The sequence below is a fragment of the Typopeltis vanoorti genome, chromosome 17 (genome assembly GCF_054136105.1).
Source record: "Typopeltis vanoorti isolate ZY-2024b chromosome 17, IOZ_Tvanoo_1.0, whole genome shotgun sequence".
NCBI classification, from domain to species: Eukaryota; Metazoa; Arthropoda; class Arachnida; order Uropygi; family Thelyphonidae; genus Typopeltis; species Typopeltis vanoorti.
Genome location: NC_143565.1, coordinates 104,583,139 through 104,596,014, shown reverse-complemented (window position 1 = coordinate 104,596,014; position 12,876 = coordinate 104,583,139). Strand labels below are relative to the sequence as shown.

At 36.1% G+C, this 12,876-nt stretch overlaps 1 protein-coding gene across 1 annotated transcript in view; it reads right to left on the bottom strand.

The window, feature by feature from the left end:
• Nucleotides 1–12,876, bottom strand: part of LOC150097734 (equilibrative nucleoside transporter 2-like) — a 260,759-nt gene that overhangs the window by 89,253 nt on the left and 158,630 nt on the right. Inside the window, exon 9 of the mRNA XM_090407215.1 lies at nucleotides 12,068–12,101. Within this exon, the coding sequence (XP_090263341.1) occupies nucleotides 12,068–12,101 (34 nt within the window). The remainder of the gene's footprint in view (nucleotides 1–12,067; nucleotides 12,102–12,876) is intronic.

The following is a 12,876-nucleotide window of genomic DNA, read 5'->3' as shown; positions in this document are numbered from 1 at the left end:
GGGTACAAATGAATTGAAAGGAGATAAATTTTTTATGAGAGGACTTGAAAGTATTGTTAAAGGTGGCGAAAGAAAAGAGTGACAGAGTTAGAATGGTGAGTCTCTTGCCATGGTATGACAGAGAGGAGTTTAAAAGGAGGGCCATAATCGCAAATGACATTATGCGCAGGTTATGCAGATGGTGTGGTGTGGAATTCGTGGACGTGTGGAATGAGTTTGATGGGTGAAAGGATTTATACAAGATTGATGGCCTGCATTTGAATGGATTTGGTGTGCAGAGACTGGAAAAAGTGTTGCTGAATGAAGTGAAAATGGATGTGTAGAACCAGGGAAACTAGAACTACCAAGGAAGAGGGGGAGTGGATATGTGGACATCAGTGAGACAGTTGAGTGTAAGAATGTATATAATGTACCCGAGCCAGTACTAAGGACAAAAAATCGGAATGGGATAATTAGAATATCGCACCACGATAGGGGTGGGACAAAGGGATCACTGCCAGGAGTATTAGGAACAAGAAGGAAGAATTTTTGGCCTTGATTGGCTCTACCTGGCCACAGGTTATTGGCATTAGTGAAACATGGCTGACGGAAGATGATATAGTTAGGTGGGATAGAATGTGTAGGTTATAGTGTGTTTAGGAGGGATAGAGAGAATAAAATGGAGGGGGAGAGGTGTTATTGATGATAGCTGATGAACTGCAGCCAAGGAGAATTGAAGTTGTATCGCAGGATAGTGAAAAGAGCTCATTTGAGGCTATTTGGTGTGAGATTGAGACTGGCAGAATAAAATATACAGTTGGGTACTGCTATAGACCAGGTGATGGAATAGATGGTGGAGATAGTATGCATAAACAAATTGATGAAATGAGTGGAAGGAGGGTAATTATTATGGGGGATTTCAACTATGGTAACATTGATTGGAAGGAGGAGAGAACACATGTGAGGAAGGAAATGGATTTTATTCAATTATTAAGGGATAACTATCTGAGAGAGCATGTAATTGAAAATACTAGGGGTGTGAGAGTGCTTGATCTGGTAATATCTGAGAATTTGACTGTAATGAATATGACCATGTTGCCACCTACTGGTGACAGTGATCATAAGGTCTTGACCTGGGAGGTGGCTAAAGGTGTGGAATTTTCGATTAAGACAGGGTATATGTGGAATTACCGTGCTGGCAAGTATCACAAGCTTAGGAGATTGCTTGGATCAGTGCCATGGCATGTACAACTGCAAGGGCTGGATGTCGATACATGGGAAGTGGTCAAGGAGCATTTACAGGGGCTGATTGCATAGCTAGGGTCCGAATAGTAAAACAAGTAGGGGTTAAATGGATGAATAACACCATTAAGCTTGAGCTGCAAAAAAAGAAACAACTGTGGAGGGAATTTAAAGAAAGAGGTGACCTGCAGGCACACGAACAGTATAAAGTGCAGGCCAGAAGGGTAACGAGTGTGGTAAAAAAAGCAAAAGTGGATTATGAAAGGAAACTAGCTGCAAGCTAAAGAGAATCCCAAACAGTTCTTTCAATATGCTGCAAGCAAGGAAAAAACTGTACATGGCAAAATGATTTTAAGGAATGATAATGGTAAGGAGATCACTGAATCAGTCATTATAGTGGAGTTACTGAACGAGCACTTTGCAAAAGTATATCATCCAGGTGGTGACATTGAAAAAATGAAGGAACCATTAGTTTATATGGGAATTGTGATGAATGAAGTGGAGGTGAATAGTCTATTACAGAACCTTAATGTGAATACATCTGTGGGATTGGATGGTATACTGACATGGGTCTTGCGTGAAGCAGCTAAAGAATTATCAGTGCCCTTGACCATGTTGTTTAATCTGAGTCTGGGGTCTGGTTTAGTCCCGAAGGTGTGGAAAGAGAGCAAAATAGTTCCACTGCATAAAGGAGAATCCAAGACTATGGTTGCAAATTACCGGCCGATCAGCATATCAGGAGTCGTTGTCAAGGTCTTGGAGAAAGTGGTCAAAGGAAAAATACAGAAATGGATTGATGCAAATGAGATATTGTATGGGAAAGCAGCATGGCTTTGTGAAGGGTAGATCATGCCTCAGTAACTTGCTCAAGTTTTATAACATGGTGATGGCTGAACTGAATAAGGGTAATGGGTTTACAGTGATACTGCTGGACCAGGCAAAGGCATTTGACAAGATATCACATGGAATTCTAATCTGTAAACTACAACATTTGGGAATGGATATAGGGTTGGTGAGATGGATAGGTGGGTGGTTGATGGAGAGATACCAGAGAGTGGTTTATTCAGGAATATAGTCCAAAAGATGGCCTGTGACTAGTGGTGTGCAACAGGGTTCTGTTCTTGGACCACTACTGTTTAATTTGTTCATTATCGATATAGGAAAGGATCTGAGAGGAACTGTTCATTTGTTTGCTGATGATGCAAAGTTAGGTAGAGCAATAGAGAATGCACAGGATGTCAAAATTTTGCAGGATGATTTGGATAGTTTGGTGGGCTGGGCAAAGGAGAACGGATGTCAATTTAATGTGGCAAATGTAAGGTTATGCATTTTGGGGTGAAAAGATTAGCAGCAGTATACCACATTGGTGGAACTGTACTCCAGGAGATTCATGAGGCCAGGGATTTGGGAGTGTGTTGGTGGATAGGGAGTTGAAGTTTAGGGGGCACATCGCAAACGTGGCTAAATCAGCTCATCAAATCACTTGGTTGTTGAAAAATGCCTTGACGAGCAGAGACAAGCAAGTTATTGTACTTCTGTAATGAGCCTTAATAAGATCTCATCTCGACTACTGTGCCCAGATTTGGTCACCTAGGTTCCTTCTTGATGGGGAGGAAGTGGAGAGGATCTGCAGGCGAGTGACTAAGATGATAACAGGTCTATGGAATGAACCATATGAGAACAGGTTGAAGATTTTTGGGTTGCAGAAATTAGTTGATAGGCGGAAAAGGGGAGATATGATTGAGACATTCAAATTTCTAAAGGGTTTCTATAGGATTAATTCAGAGGATATTTTTAAGATCAGGACTGGTGGTGGGAGAACTTGGGGACACCTATGAAAGCTGGGCAAGAGTGTGGTTAGAGCTGGGTTTTTTACTTTTAGAGTGGTAAACGAGTGGAATAAGCTGCCAGAGTCTGTTGTGGGTGCTATGACAGTGAGTGAGTTCAAGGCAAGGTATGATAGATACTGTGAAAATGTCGTATAGTTGTGTGGATATGATGTATAGGCCTCCCTCGATGAGTCTAAGGACTCCCTGGAGTCGCCCGTAATAATAATAATGATGATGATGATGATGATGATAGGCATGTTGCTGGTTGAGTGGGCCTCCGATGATGAGTCTGTTGACTTCGTGGAGGTTAATTAAGAAATAATAATAATAATTGCAGAAGTGGACAAAATATTTCAATGAATCACTTGGATTGTTAAAATACACAAGAGATATGCGGAAGTACATTGCTTTTTTAAAAAACTATGATACTTATCACATATTTATTCATATATTTGGTTAGTGTTACTTACGGTGGATTTCTTGGGGATGGAAACATAGCAAAGAGGATCCAGAAGTAAGCAACTATGATGGTGCTCCCTATTAATACAGATTGAAGGTGTAAGAGTTACATTTGGTCGATAGGTATAAATGAGGTGATAATTTATGCAACTCCTATCCAAGAAAGGTTGGGAACCTATAGTACATTAGTACTGCAGGTGGGCTAGGGATTTTTTTTTTTTAAATTTTATTGATTTCCTTTATTATACAATGAAACCTGTGGAGAATTCGTGACTAAACAAATAGATGTAATAACCACAGTAATGTTTTAATAAGTAAATATTTCATTCCTAAGTATCTTACGACATCGTCGGTACAGTTAATTAACAATACTAGGAATAACATACAGTTAGGACACATGATTGCAATGAAATTCCAATATGTGTGCAGTAGCGTGTTATAGAATTAAATTAAAATATATCCGGAGAAAAAACAAATTACATTAAAATAAGATAACATATATAAAAATTATTTTACACAATTTTGTATGACAATGTCCCATATTTTAGGAATAGCAAGAACGTCATTACGCTTTAGATTTGATTTGTGAAGTAGGGCTTCAGCACTTTCTTTATATAAACGTTCATATTGCTTATATAAAGATCATGTTTATATAAAGATCTATGTAGAAGTTTGGTCATTTCCCAATGGATTCTATGGTTTGGGTTTTCAACTCTGTGTTGATCTAGGCCAGATTTCTGTGGTTTGATAAGATGGATATGGTCTTGATATTCCAAAATGCATTTAGGAATAGATCTACCTGTCTGTCCATAGTAAGACAGTTTACATCAGCATGGAACCTCGTAAACACACACCAGGCAGCATCAGAGGTGAGAGTTTGTCTTTAGGAGAAGGTAACAAGTTATAAATCTGGTTGATGGGTTTGTAGGTAGTAGCAAGATTGTATTACTTCATAATTTTTGAAAGACATTTGGAGATGCCTTTGACATAAGGTACGGGAATCCTATGGGCTTATTCTTGTCTAGGTTGACGTGTGGGGAAGTGACTGATGATTTTTTGAGTTGTTTTAAGATTGTATCCATTTAGTATGGCTGTATATTTGATTATTTTTAATTCTTGGTTTAGAGATTCTTCAGAGAAGCAGAATCTGTGTGCTCTAGTTACTAATGATTTAATGATGCCAAATTTTTGAGATGGATGATGAGCAGAATTGTGAATGTAGCGACCTGAAAATGTCGGCTTGCGAAAGAAAGAAGTGGAGATGGAACCATCTTCTTTTCTTTGGATGTGTAAATCCAGAAAGGAGATAGATACCCTGTGGAGATTCTTTTCTAGTGTAAATTTCATGTGAGGATGAAGAAGGTTTATTTTATCTAGAAACAGATGTAGTTCTTGTTTGGAATGACTCTAGACAGCAAAGACGTCATCGACATATCGTAGCCAAATTTTTGGTTTGAGTTTAAATGTGAAAATTTTTTCTTCAAGGAATTCTAGAAACAGGTTTGCTAAGTTTGGTGATTAAGGGAGATCCCATTGCTGTTCCTTCCTCTTGCTTGCAAATTTTTTCTTTCCAAGTGAAGTAATAGGATGTAATACCAAATTTGAATAATTCAATAATATCAGATGGAAATTTTTGAGTTAACAAGTCTACTTTCCTTATGGAGAATATTAGTGAAGAAGGAGACAATGTCGAAGCTAATTAGCATGCCAGTTTCCAACAGTTGAATGTATTTTATTTTTGCGTGAAACTCTGTGAAATTTTTAATTGATGAGACTGAGTGGCCTATGTGAGGATGGAGAAGGTTAGAAAACCTTGTAAGTCGGACTGCTAATAGAATCCATGACAGGTCTGAGTGGAACGTTATTCTTGTGAAGCTTAGGTAAACTATATATTCTAGTAAACCATAAATACTACTCCGAGATTGAAATACTTACACCAAACTTGACTATAATCCTACAAAAAAGACAACTCAAGAAACTGAACAAGTTACTTGATGAAACTTCTTCCTTTGATGAACAAACAATAAAAAAACTCAGGACATACCATGCTAGACCTCCTAGAACAGCGCTTCCCAAACTGTCGCCCGCGGCCCCCTTGGGGGCCGTAGGGTTTTGTTGAGGGGGGCCGTGAAATAATGAAAACAAATTTAAAATGGTTTAAGAAGTAATTTTTTTTATTTCAAAAGAAACGTATTTAACTTTTATTATTTATTATTTCTTTTTTGTTATTTTTTATATTTTAATGGAAAAATTCACATATTGGTGCTGGTTCACAAACTTTGCTTCCTGCGTATTTCGGCACTTAATGAATATTAGTAAATATTGCTTATTCATATGTTTCATTTCAAAGCAGTGGTTAATTGTATTTACTTCGAATGCTCTCCAGGGAAGCTCCAAATCTTCTTGTCCCTTTCATCACGCGTTCGTAATCAGGGACTGTTGATATTGACTTTATATACATATCAAGACTCGTTTCATATTATCACTGTCATCCGAGCTAGTTTTCTGTTACCAATAAAAGTTTCGCATATACTTCACACATGAAAAAAAGCTTAAACAAGTTCATGTGGGGAGATAGTAACTCGCTTGCAGTGGTAAACAACACGCACTCCCTGACAGCCACTATACTGCAGAGTCAATAAAAACAAGTACTTTTATTATGCCAGTGAATAAGGTATGAGGAGACTGTGTAATATATTTCTCAACAAATAGTGCAATTAGAGACAACTGGGATAAAAACACACTAATTAATGAATCACATGTCCCCTCATACAGAAACTATGCTGTATTGACTTAAACAAAACCATATGTTGCATGGGCAAACATAGTATCTAACTAAAAACTATTGTTGTTAATTAGATGTGTGTGAGTTCGATTTCCCAAGGTAGCAATAAAATTCAACTGAACGTGTTAAAATTCGTAAAAGTGTTAAAACTAAGTAATATATATATATATATATATATATAATGAATGTTATGGCAGTTTCACATATGGAATTCGGTTGAAGAGAGTTAGCATTTCAATTCAGTTGTCAGCTATGCTTTTATCTTTTGGTTGCACGATCTTTTGTTAATACCGCACCAATCATATGCACGTTTTAATAACCTGCCTTTGCTGTCTGTTTCGCGTTAGGCTTAATTACCATAAAGGGAGAAAAGTCACAAAAGAGAAATATGTTCCTGGTCCGGGAATTCCCTTATTCAGGTAATATTCACTAATTTCATGTTATCAGTCTGTGGTGTGCCAGTATTGGTAAGTGGTGATATTAGTTGATCTATTCTACGTTAAAAAAATTTAAACCTGAAATGGATAAGTAGCTGATAAAAAAAAAAAATCCCACAAGCAATCAGAAGAAGCAGAAACAGACTCAAAAAAAAAAAAAAGGCCAGTATTTCATATTTTACCAGAACAGCCTGCATCGTCTTCAGAACCAAACGGTAAGAGGCAAAAAAATGTGATACATGCATTTGATTTTTGCAATATTCGCTGTGTATGATTTTTTTTCGAGGGGGGCCGTGAAATATTTTAATTTTTGCAAAGGGGGCCCTGACATCCAGAAGTTTGGGAAGCACTGTACTAGAATATATGGTTTACCTAAGCTTCACAAGAATAATGTTCCACTCATACCCGTCATGGATTCTATTAGCAGTCCGACTTACAAGTTATCAAGATTTTTATCTAACCTTCTCAGTCCTCACATAGGTTCACTTAGCCACATCAATTAAAAATTCCACAGAGTTTCATGCAAAAATAAAAGACATTCAACTGTTGGAAACTGACATGCTAATTAGCTTTGACATTGTCTCCCTCTTCACTAATATACCCCATAAGGAAACGGTGGACTTGTTAACTCAAAAATTTCCATCTGATATTGTTGAATTATTCAAATTTGTTATTACGTCTGGTTACTTCATTTGGAAAGAAAAAATTTACAAGCAAGAGGAAGGAACAGCAATGTGGTCTCCCTTATCACCAAACTTAGCAAACCTGTTTCTAGAATACCTTGAAGAAAACATTTTCACATTTAAACCCAAACCAAAAATTTGGCTGTGATATATTGATGACGTCTTTGCTATCTGGGGTCATTCCAAACAAGAACTACATCTGTTTCTAGATAAAATAAACCTTCTTCATCCTCACATGAAATTTACACTAGAAAAGAATCTCCACAGGGTATCTATCTCCTTTCTGGATTTACACATCCAAAGAAAAGAAGATGGTTCCATCTCCTCTTTCTTTCGCAAGCCGACATTTTCAGGTCGCTACATTCACAATTCTTCTGCTCATCATCCATCTCAAAAATTTGGCATCATTAAATCATTAGTAACCAGAGCACACAGATTCTGCTCCTCTGAAGAATCTCTAAACCAAGAATTAAAAATAATCAAATATACAGCCATACTAAATGGATACAATCTTAAAACAACTCAAAAAATCATCAGTCACTTCCCCACACACATCAACCTAGACAAGAATAAGCCCATAGGATTCCCGTACCTTATGTCAAAGGCATCTCCAAATGTCTTTCAAAAATTATGAAGTAATACAATCTTGCTACTACCTACAAACCCATCAACCAGATCTATAACTTCTTACCCTCCCCTAAAGACAAACTCTCACCTCTGATGCTGCCTGGTGTGTGTTTACGAGGTTCCATGCTGATGTAAACTGTCTTACTATGGACAGACAGGTAGATCTGTTCATAAACGCATTTCAGAACATCAAGACCATATCCATCTTATCAAACCACAGAAATCTGGTCTAGCTCAACACGGAGTTGAAAACCCAAACCATAGGATCCTGTTAATAATTGGTGGATTTTTATATTGAGGAGATTATTCATATCATAATATTATTAATCCTACCATAGAGATGATCTCTGTTTCTAACAATTATTTTTAATTTATTACCGAGTGTACCTATATATTATTATATGCACAAGGGTTCACTCCAATTGGTGCAATGACCGTAATTCTTTCAGAATCCAAATAATCACTGACTCAAGACCAAAATACAAAATAAACACATTTAATATAACAAAAACAATATATATACACTTCAAATAACTTTACATAACTAACTACAAATTAATTGGATCCAAGGCCTTTTAAAAATAAACTTACACTTAAGACTAGACTAAACACTTTGTTTGCACAATCACAAAAAGTTCATAGCCAGTTTCATTCTCTGTCAAGGCCCTTTTCCGAAGATATATGACTCTATTCTTCATTTTTACAGGATCCTTTCTCATCACTTATGTAACACACATTAATTCTTCCTGACTTAATTCTGTCTCTTTTCTTCAGTAGAAATAATAGTCAGATCCGGCATCCTTAATACAGATGAAACTTCCTAATCAAAGTTTTCTCGAACATTCCTTTAGAACGTAAATAGCAAATTCTTCTTTTATTCACTAAATTCTTATTGACAGTCTTAACTCTTCCAATAAAAAAAAAAAAAACTTACAGTTCTACGATTCCCTTTTCGGAATCTACTATTAATCTTTCAATTAGTGTTTCCTCTGATATTCCGTTTAAAACGCATATAGCAATATTTTCCTTTTATTCATCAATACTTATTCCACTTTGAAACTTAATAGTTCCACGATTCCTTTTTCGGAATATACTATTAATTTTCTTCCGACTGTCACTTAAAAAACTTAAGTTCCTTCTGAACCTGAATGTCTCCCAGCCTGTGTTCTAAATTCTTTCCGAACGCTCTCTTGTTTACAGCCGTTACTCAGATACCAAACGCTTTCCTTGTCAGCTGTCAATCACACATCAAACTTCTCGGCGAGCATGCGTACTCCATGACAAGCGAGAAACTAAGTACCGTATAATGGCTGACACGTTGTCTCCGTTAGCGACAAGAGAATGTCCTCATAAACCACAACTTTTGATAATTTTAAATTACAATAAAATTTGTTTAAAGTAACACAACTATTCAAATTTGGTAAGTACATAAATTTTGAACTGCTTTACATATCACTTTTAACAAAACAATTTCAATAATGGGCACATCGCAAGTGCCGACAATGCGTGTTATGAAAACAAAACTAATAAACATACTAACATAAACAATACGTAAAAATATTCAGAATTTTAATTATGAGTACGAGGTTCCATGCTCCTGTAAACTGTCTTACTATAGACAGACAGGTGGATCTGTTCATAAATGCATTTCAGAACATCAAGACCATATCCATCTTATCAAACTGCAGAAATCTGGCCTAGCTCAACACGGAGTTGAAAACCCAAACCATAGGATCCATTGGGAAAAAGACCAAACTTCTACATAGATCTTTATATAAACATGAACGTTTATATAAAGAAAGTGCTGAAGCCCTACTTCACAGACCAAATCTAAACCATAACGACGTTCTTGCCATTCCTAAAATATGGGAAATCGTCATACAAAATTGTGTAAAATAATTTTTATATATGTTATCTTATTTTAATGTAATTTTTTTTTTCCTCCAGATATATTTTAATTTAATTCTATAACACGCTACTGCACGCATATTGGGATTCCATTGTAATCATGTGCCCTAACAGTATGTTATTCCTAGTAGTGTTTGAATTAACTGTACTGACGATATCCTAAGATACTTAGGATGAAATATTTACTTATTAAAACTTATTACTGTGGTTATTACGTGTGTTTGTTTAGTTATTGATTTCCTGTTTTTTACAGTCTGGAACCACACCCTAGAGACCAACATGGAACTTTTTCAAGCCACTCTCAGTACTTCCTAGATGAATGCAGCTGTTCACTTAACAGTCCATTCTTGGTTGTATCACCTTCATAATGTGCCATTAGCATTTTTCCATGTAACTGAAAACCATGAATATCATGGCATTCCCTTGTTGCAATAGTTAGTATGTAGATTACATCTATCCAGATCACAGACATTTTCTCTCTCCACTTCAGAATTATGTCTTGCTCTCTGTAGTACTTTGTGTATTAAGGATGATTTACATCTGGATGGGCACTTGATGGAATTATTAGTTGAACAAAGGAGATGGGCTATAATGTTGTACCACTCAGTCAATGGAGTTCATTACAAGAATCTAAACAAGTTCCCTCTCAACATCAGTGGATCAAGAATAGAACTTGCTTCCTGCCTAGATTTGAATATACAAATTTAATCAGGACAAGATTCAATGCTCTAACATTGAGTTCATACATCTTGGAAAAGAAGTGATGCAAGAACTGCAGTGCAGGCTGTCAAAGTATAGAAACTTTGGCTCATGTTGTTATCACACATGAGTACATGTCAAAAGACACAATGCAATAGTGAGAGTTATAGAGAATAGGTTGAAGAACAAAGAGTGGATAGCAGCAGTGGTAGAACTCCACTATATGACTAACATTGGAATGAGGAAATCTGGCCTTGTAGTAAAGAGAAGAGATGAGTTAGTTGTTATATATGTAGAAGTTGTGGGTGCTAGGCTACCGCTCATTACTATCCTCCATCATGAGAAAGCTGCCTACTATGCTGAAACACCAAGAAGGTGCAGGTCACATCATATCAAAATTTACCTCTGCAGCTGTATTCTTTAAAAGGTGTATGGTGTCAGTAAGTAAGCCCAAAGTTGTATGGGCTTACTAAGTTTTGGACTCTCTTGAGCTGATTTCAAGATATTCTCTTTTAGTGCCTTGGGGGGTGTACTGTTGAAGCCCCAGTCTGGAGATGGATAACACAGGATATTGTTGAGGCTTAGGCCTCAACTGGTCTTATATATGGGACTATAGTATGTAACACTGTTTACACTGAGAAGTTAGGAAAATAAAATAAAATCTCCAATAAATGGGGCTTACACTGGTCTATGAAATTCATCTTCCATCTAGAGAGAGAATCACAAACATTTATGGTGGGATTCCAAACTGAAGCCTATTGGTTGGAGAGTGAGTACCTTAACCACTTGATTAACTAGATTGGCAAGGCTATCTTTAACTTATAAAAACATATAAGTTATTAAAGGAGTCTTACAGTATAAATGCAACAGAAATTTTTCAATACATGACTGGAAGTGAGGGAACAAGAGATTACCCTTGGAAGTTGTGTAAGTGTGTTAGAAATGACATAAAGATGAGATTTTTTTTTTGTTCAAAGAGTGGTGAATAAGTTGCCAGAGTCATGTGCACTTTATGCAATGAGCTTAAGAAGAATGACATGAGTTGCCAGAAGCAGTCACGTGTGCTTTGTATACAGATGAGTTTAAGAGGTATGATATAGATTATGCAAATGATGTTTAGTGTGGACTTTCCACAGCAAGTTTTCAGACTCCATGGAGATGTCCATATAACAGTAATAATAATAATGATAATAATAAGTTTATAATATAGTGACAAGTGCAAATACGACAGACATAGATCCTCATAGCAAAATTCCATGAATCCATGACATGCTTCTGCTAGCGATTATATAACTATTTCCATCAGTATTGCATATATAATAATAATTGCACATTTCACTGAGAGTCAGGTAATATTTTTAATCAAGAAAAGTAATTACTATATATTAATTAAATAATTAAAAATTCAAAGAAACCTACCATCTTGAACAGCCATATAATGCTGGTAAAATTCCTGCAAAATCATATCAAAATCAAATTCACATTATTGAATAAAATGTGCAATAAAAAAGAATCAAGAATGAAAATGTAAATATCTTGTCTATAGAATTTATAAATGTATCTTGTTCATAAAGAATAAGTATGAAAATGAAAGAATCTAAGTCAATCATAAAAAAAAGTGCATTTCATATAAGTTTTGTGTAACAATATCATTCATTATCATGACAATTGTCAGCCAGGTCGAACAAGTGGATAATGCTTCTGTTCTCCAACAAATGTCATATGTTTGAATTCTAATGGAGGCATGGATGTTTGCAGTGACTTTCAGAAGCAGCAGCCTTTTTACTAAGTATAGAATGTTTCAAACATTATTATTATTATTATCCCAAGACTCCCAAGGAGTCAAAGACTCTTTGTGGGAGATCACTTTGTCATACACACAGCTCATCATACCGTGTCTTAAATGCATTCAGCTTCTCTGCAGACACACTGTCAGACAATGCATTCCAATCATTTGCAACTCAATTTTGCAACTCAATTTGCAAATCATGTAAAAAACCTGCTTCTCACTTTCTTGCTCACACCCTTCTTATACAGCTTCTAGGGAAGACTACTTGTTCTCTCACCATTTTATGAAAAACCTCTTCAATGTTAATCCCATAATAAACTTATAGTATAATATAATAAACATAAATAATCGACTTGTACATCCCTATTGTATCATCTCTCTTCCTCTTATCCACTAGGCCCATAATTTCATGCTTGAGTTCTGTCATCTCCCTTATGAA